The sequence below is a fragment of the Prunus mume genome, linkage group LG6, assembly GCF_029339155.1.
Source record: "Prunus mume cultivar Tortuosa linkage group LG6, ASM2933915v1, whole genome shotgun sequence".
Lineage (NCBI taxonomy): Eukaryota > Viridiplantae > Streptophyta > Magnoliopsida > Rosales > Rosaceae > Prunus > Prunus mume.
Window position 1 is genome coordinate 2897702 of NC_142703.1, and position 7366 is coordinate 2905067.

The 7366-nt window shown below is 37.4% G+C and overlaps 1 protein-coding gene across 1 annotated transcript; it reads left to right on the top strand.

Moving 5' to 3' along the window:
* The first annotated feature begins 5843 nt into the window (after positions 1 to 5843).
* LOC148915828 (uncharacterized) lies at positions 5844 to 7068 on the top strand. The gene is made up of 5 exons (XM_089054998.1): positions 5844 to 6131; positions 6222 to 6474; positions 6562 to 6644; positions 6687 to 6731; positions 6817 to 7068. The coding sequence occupies exons 1-5, from the start codon at positions 5844 to 5846 to the stop codon at positions 7066 to 7068; spliced, it is 921 nt and encodes a 306-aa protein (XP_088911124.1).
* Positions 7069 to 7366: the final 298 nt, after the last annotated feature.

The following is a 7366-nucleotide window of genomic DNA, read 5'->3' on the forward strand; positions in this document are numbered from 1 at the left end:
AGTCAAATAGAGTTTGTGTTTGTATATGTAGGAACCAAGGAGTAGCTTGAAAATTTTCAAAAATATTTCAAGCTTTTAACTGGCTTTGGTATGTGTTTTCCCAATCCGATTTTCCTGGGAAATACAATGAATGTCGTGAAAATTTTCATTTTCAATTTCAATTTCTTGTGTTTTGTTGGAAAATTGGGGAATTTTCTCATGTGCTTGTTTGGTTTTTTTTTTTTTTTAATTTTAATAACCTCATTTTTGGTTCATAATGCAGCACACAAAATCTCAATTTTGGGTATTTTTGTTTATGTGTTTAACAAATTCCACGATTGTTTATGGGTTTTCCAAGGGTCGCAATGGTTGTGATATTCTCTTATGGGAGGGTGTTGCCGCGAGAGAGAGAGAGAGAGAGAGAGAGAGAGAGAGAGAGAGAGAGAGAGGAGAGAGATGGTGCATGTGGGGAGGGTGGGATGCTGAGAGAGAAGAAAGGAAATGCGGTGGTTGTGGGTGTTAGTTTGGGTAAGAGAGAAAAAAGGGAAAGAGTGGTGGGCGGCGGGCTGCCAAGGGAGAAGAGAGGGAGTGGGTAGGGAGAATAGCCCTTCTCTCTTTTAGATTATGGTTAATTTCAATTTAGAGCACTTCCACCAGTTAGCCCTTGCAGCCCTAAGCGATTATTCACGTGAATAGTAAAAAAATGTGTGTTTCAAGATTAGCCATGGCAATTACTATTCATTTTTTGTTTTTTCACAACTTTGTTTATTTAAACAATTAATTTGGATAATATTTTTGGATAAGATTTTTGGGTTCCTACGTGTCAATACTATTCATATCGGATAAGATTTTCGGTTTCAAATTTCAGATAAATTTTAGATAAATTTCAAATTTCGATACATTTCAAAATTCAAATTTGAGATAAATTCAAAATTTGAATTTCAGATACATTTCAAATTCAAATTCCAGATACATTTCCAATTCCAAATTTCATTTGAATTTCAAATTTCAGATAAGATTTTCATCCTCTAAAATTGCGCCACGTGTCATCTCTATCTGTCTAAATTTTTCTATAAAGCCAGAGGCTCAGCTCATACCTCCCACACCATATCTTCTCTACATCTTCATTTCTCATATTTTAGATTTCATTTCTCAGATTTTAGATTTCATTCTCCATTCTCAATGTCAGACATGGAAGATGTTTTGGATAGGCAAGAGCGAGAAAGGCGAGCAAGAATGCGCAGAAGAGCTGCAAGCAAAAGGGCGCAGAGAGAACTAGATGAGCAACTTGGTGTGGCCGTTGCTTTGATGAAGGAAGAAAACCAGAGTCGTCGTGGTTCACGAGAAGGCCGGGCATCGAATGTGGATAGACATAGACATTCTCGGGGTAAGAATCTTCTGGAAGATTATTTTATCCCACAATCTCTGTACTCTGATGTTCATTTTCGAGCAAGATATAGAATGCAACCCCATTTGTTCAATAAAGTCATGCATGATATTTGCAATTATGATGACTACTTTGTTCAAAAGAAAAATTGTGCTGGAGATTTGGGGCTGCTTCCTAGCAAAAGTTCACAATGTGATAATGAATGTTGGCGTATAGGTCATCTGCGATCAGTGGATGAGATTGCCCGAATGGGGAAGTCCACTATTTTGGAGAGCTTGGTGCGATTTTGTGATGCAGTGGAAAATTTGTACACCATGGACTACCTGCGCAGACCTACACCCCGGGACTGCAACGGCTTCTACAAAAAGCCGAGTCTCGTGGATTTCCTGGAATGATTGGTAGCATTGACTGCATGCACTAGTAATAGAAAAATTGTCCATCCGCTTGGCAAGGGCGAAAAGCATCATCCTCGGGCGGTTGCGGTTTTGATACAGGTTTGGCACGCCTTCTTTGGAGTTGCCGGCTCTCAAAATGATTTGAACGTCCTGAGTCAATCCCCGGTGTTCAATGATATTTTGAGAGGTGAATGCCCAAATATCACATATGAAGTCAATAATACCGTGTATCAGAACGGGTATTATCTAGCTGATGGTATCTACCCGAGATGGACAACATTTGTGAAATTAATTCCACATCCCCGATCCTGAAGGAAAATTTTTTTGCTGCTTATCAAGAGGGGTACAGAAAAGATGTGGAGAGGTGCTTTGGTATTCTTCAAGCTCGGTGGGCTATTATCGGGGCGCGGCGCGTCTATTTGACGAGGAGGTGCTCAGAAGTATAATGATGACTTGTATCATCCTCCACAACATGATTGTGGAAGATGAGTATGATTACGATGTTGATGATGTGTATGAGCCAGATCCCATGAACACGACCTTAACACGAATTTATGAAAAACCTATGGGGCCAAATGGAGAACCAGTGCAGCATGATCCGTTGGTTAGAGACGGTACTTTCATGCATCGTATGATTGAGCGCTACACGGAGATGCAATCGTCGTATATTCACGAACACCGTCAAGTTGACTTGATGGAACATTTGTGGGCGGTGAAAGGCAATGAAGGTCAATGAAGTCAAGTGAAGATGTTTTATTAGTGCATTATGTTTATGTTGTATTTTTAGTTATGCTTTGTTGTTTTTTTTTATGCTTTTGTTGTGATTTATTTATTTTTTATGCTTTGGTTGTGGTTTGCTTTTTATGTATGGAATGTTTTGAATAAAAAGGAATTTTGTTGAATATTTTCTTCATTCACTACAAGAAAATCAATACAACTCATAACATAAAATACATGAATTACCACCAAAAGCATAAAAAAAAAAAATATACAATGAAATGAAAGGCAAGCAAACTAATTTAATGGTACAATGAAATGAAAGGCAAGCAAACTAACTTAATTGTTTTGATCATTTAACCAATCCGTGTTGCTAGGTCCATCGTCACGAAAAAGTCTTCGTCTCATAACATCCCTTCGTTCTAGCTTCCAATATTGTTTCGTTTCAAGGGACATATGGGTTGTATCCATGACCATTGTTTCCCGATCCTTATTTTCAATCTTTTCTTGGCGTGCATACTCTCTTTCTTGGCGTGCATACTCCCTTTGTTGACGTACATACTCCCTTTCTTTTGCATTTTCTACATCAATTGCCCTATCGTGCTCTTGTTGTTTCATGTCCATTTCAATTCTCATGGCTTGCATCTTTGAAAGTTCCTTCAAAAATTTAGATGATGACTTGGTAGAATTACTCCCTCTCTTCGCCTTCGTTGCCTTCCTCCCAATAGGCCTCGGCTTTTTTTCGATAGGTGAGTCTTGACTCATCGGGGAATCCATAGGCGAAGCGGTTGCCGGTGTCTCATGAAGTGGCGTCTCGTTCAAGACTACCGTCGGACCCGTTGGAATAATTTGGAATTTCTTACAATTCTTCACCACCTCCCAACAATGGGTATGGTTGAAACTTTTTTTTCCTTGCCCAGTAGCACCAAAAAACATTTGTGCTTGTATAGTCTATAAAAAAAATGAAAATCCAAGAAACTTTAAAAATTATTGGCAATGCAACAAGTATAAAAAAATAATAATGGAAATATAAGAAACTTTAACAATTTATTAGAAATGAAAAACAAAATTAAAATATTGCAACAAACATTCATATTAATATTGGAAATACAATAAATATTAACAAAATATATAAATTGTAAGAAATATTTAAATAAACTTAAATAAGACATAGAAATTAATAAAACAAAAATTACAAATAATTTACCTCACTAGTAAGGTTTTCCCCGCTTCTATGGTTGTCCATCGCCTTTGCCAGGGCATCCCTCCATTTCCCCAACTCTTTGTTAAGAATTTTCCACCTACTAGATAGTGCCTGATCTGTACGGGTCGAACCAATTACCCGTTCACAAAAATCCTGATGAATTGTTTTCCACATATGACAGAATTTCATCTCATTGCCCGATACGGGACAATGACTAACGTAGAGCCAAGACTCACACAAGCTAACGTCTTCCATGACACTCCATGCCCCTCCGGTTTCACTAGAAGAACCCATAAATTTTTCTAGAAAAATTCAACTTCAAAGTGAAAAATTTTTTGACTACAAAGTGAATAATGGTAGAATGAGAAGAAAATGTATGAAGAGGTGGTGTTAAAAGTGAAGAGTATTTGTTGGTATTTATAGGAAAAAACATCAGTATTTTTTTGGGTATTTTTTCAAATTTTTTCCGATTTTTTTCATTTTTTCATTATTTTTGGCGATTGAACAATTGCCGTTGGATTGTCTTTGGAAGAACTTCATCGGAGCGCCCAGAGCATCGCCATGTGGAAGAGAGCCGTTGGGTGCGACTTCCGATTTTTTTTCATTTTTTAATCGCGAAAAATGAGAAGCGTTGGATTTGTCTAAAGTTGATCGGACACGGTCGCCACGTGGAATAGACTCGCATTGGCGGGTCACAGTGGGCGTCAATTTTTAAGGTTGGCGCGTGCACGCACCAACGTTAAAAATTTAAACCGCTATACCGACGCCAGCCCAAAACGAGTTTAGTTGCTCGGCTGACCTCCCCACGGCTAGCCAGCAAATTTTTTTTGGGGCCCACACCTCGCCGGCAGCTTTGTGTTACCGAAACCCAATTTTCCCCAGCCTCCCCCCACCGCTTGCTGGAAATGCTCTTAGTATCATGAACTTTTACCCTTAGGGCACGTTTGCTCATGCACTCTCAATTTTAAGGATTACATACCCCTAAGCCTTTGAATTTTGCAATTTGGTTCCAACACTAACTTCGCCATCAAAATTTCCATCAATTGCTTGTATGTCAGGCATGAGTTTCATCTATTCACTTATTTCAATGTCTGTGAAGAGTATTTTTCGAGTAATTGATGTCTTTCCACCCATGAAGAACACATTACATGCATTAATACCAAACCATTTTTTAACAAAATACTTGAAAATACCGTTTAACTAACATTGAAATGAGTAAATAGGTGGGACCTAGGCTTGCCACACAAGCAATTAAGGAAAATTTTGGCGGTGAAGTTAACACTGGAGCTAAATTGCAAAAAATTGAAAAACTTACGGTATATGATTGTTAAAATTGAGAGTGCATGGGTAAATGTGCCTTTAGGGTAATAGTTTAGGGCTCGTTTGGTACACCGTATTAGACTCTGAATAGGAGTAAATAGTTTATGTCATGTGTTTGGTGTCAACTTGTATTATTTAATTACCCGACTATTTTATACGGGTTGGGCTTTTAATACTCTCTTGACTTAACTAACTAATACAACCTACACACCCCGGTTTAGATAATACACGCGTAATTATACGGCTAAGCACGCGTTCTACAAAAAAAATCCGATGTTCTTTTCATCTTCTTCTCCCTAGGGTTCTTCTCTGCTATCTTATCCACAGGTTATTTTCTTCACTCTTCTCCAGATATCCATCTCTCACTCTTTCTCTCTTTCATACTCTCTCCAAGATGTTTCTTCTTGCTTATTCTCTATTCTTTATATATTTCAATTTTCTTATTAAATTTTTGTTGAAATTAGATTATGTATTTTTCGTTTTTAAAATTAGGTTATGCTTACTTACATGCATGAAAGCTAAATCGTAAAAGTGATCAAATTCCATTGATGTCAGAGACATCAATGCTTTATCTTTTTGTGAATAGGCACTTGGAAAGTGATCAAATTATATTGATATTTTTTCCCAAAGAAAGATTGTGGCATACTTTATTATTAGATTGTGGTTCTTGCGTATCATGGTTTGGTGCATGATGTGGTTCATGACAAACTACAATTTGGAACAACGACGCCAACAACGGAATGCCATTAGGAGTCAAAGGTTTTTCAGGATTGCAACTCGGTCAAATTATTTAGATAGCATTATAGGAATTGATGACATACAATGTGTGAACCAAATTAGGATGGATAGGAGCACTTTCCATTATTTATATCAATTGGTTCGTGATGATGGGAGAGTGAGAACAAATGGTTCAGTAACCATAGAAGAGCAAGTGTGTATGTTTTTACATACACTCGCACATCATGTGAAGAATCGTACAATGAGTACTAGATTTAAGCAATCGGGGGAGACTATTAGTAGGTACTTCAATTCAATCTTGGATGGAGTGATAAGATTACAAGGTAGACTTTTGAAGGTGTCGGAACCCATACCTGATAATTGCACCGATGATAGATGGAGATGGTTTAAGGTACTGTAAAATTAAATTAAGATTGGCCAATTTTATTATTATATTTATATTTTAAGTTTCTAAGGTACCTTTTTTTTTTTAATTGCGTAGAAATGCTTGGGGGCGTTGGATGGGACTTACATTAGGGTTCGTGTCCCTGAACAAGATAAACCAAGATATCGAACACGAAAAGGGGAGGTTGCAACCAATGTATTAGGAGTTTGTACTCCTAACATGAAATTTATATTTGTTTTCCCTGGTTGGGAAGGATCTGCGTCAGATTCTAGGGTGTTACGAGATGCAATTAGTAGACCGGTGTTACGAGATGCAATTAGTAGACCAACAGGATTAAGAGTTCCTAAAGGTAATATTAGATTTTTGTGTTTCATTATGGTAATATTAAGCTTGATTATCTTTTTGGTAAGGTACATAATATTTGTTTAATTATTAGGATGTTATTATCTTGTGGATGGTGAGTACACAAATGGTCAAGGATATCTGGCTCCTTATAGGGTTAAAAGATATCATTTATCTGAATGGAGGAAGAAGCATTGTTAACCATACTTGAGGATGTAGTCAACCGAGGTTGACAGCGATGAAGCATGGAACACTTATGTGCAGGTTAGTACACTTGTTAAGTAATATGAAATTCTTATATTTTTTTTATACTTATATTTTTATTTATAATTTTTCCATTTTGATGCAGCATAACAAGGATGCTGATGGTTGGAGGGGGAAACAATGTCTAATATATGATAGGTTGAAGAATATTTTTGGGAAGGACCGAGCAACTGGTAGAGGGTCTGCAACTCCCACTGAAATGATGAATGAGCCTGTGCATCACATTGATGTCAATGATGATGATGAGGAAGTTGAGGTTGATCCAAATCATTCTGCCTCTTTGTCAAGATCAAATCAACAAAACTCAGCTAGCTCAAGCAGTCGACACCGCAAATGAAATGCAGATGCTGATATTCAAAAGGAAATGGCTAAAGCATTTGGTGAGATGATTTCTGAGTCTGTTGACCAATTGAAAACTATAACTAATAGTTTGGTGAAAGGATCATAACCAAGACCTGACATTGCTGCTGAATTGGCAAAGATGGACTTGTCTATTAATGACCAAATTAAGACACTACGACTAATTTTGGAGAAAGCAAGTGATGAGAGAACATTCCTAGCATTGGATGGTGCTATGCGAAAAACATTTGTTCTTCTCTTACTTGGGGCGAGGGAGCTGTGATTCACTCTTTGAT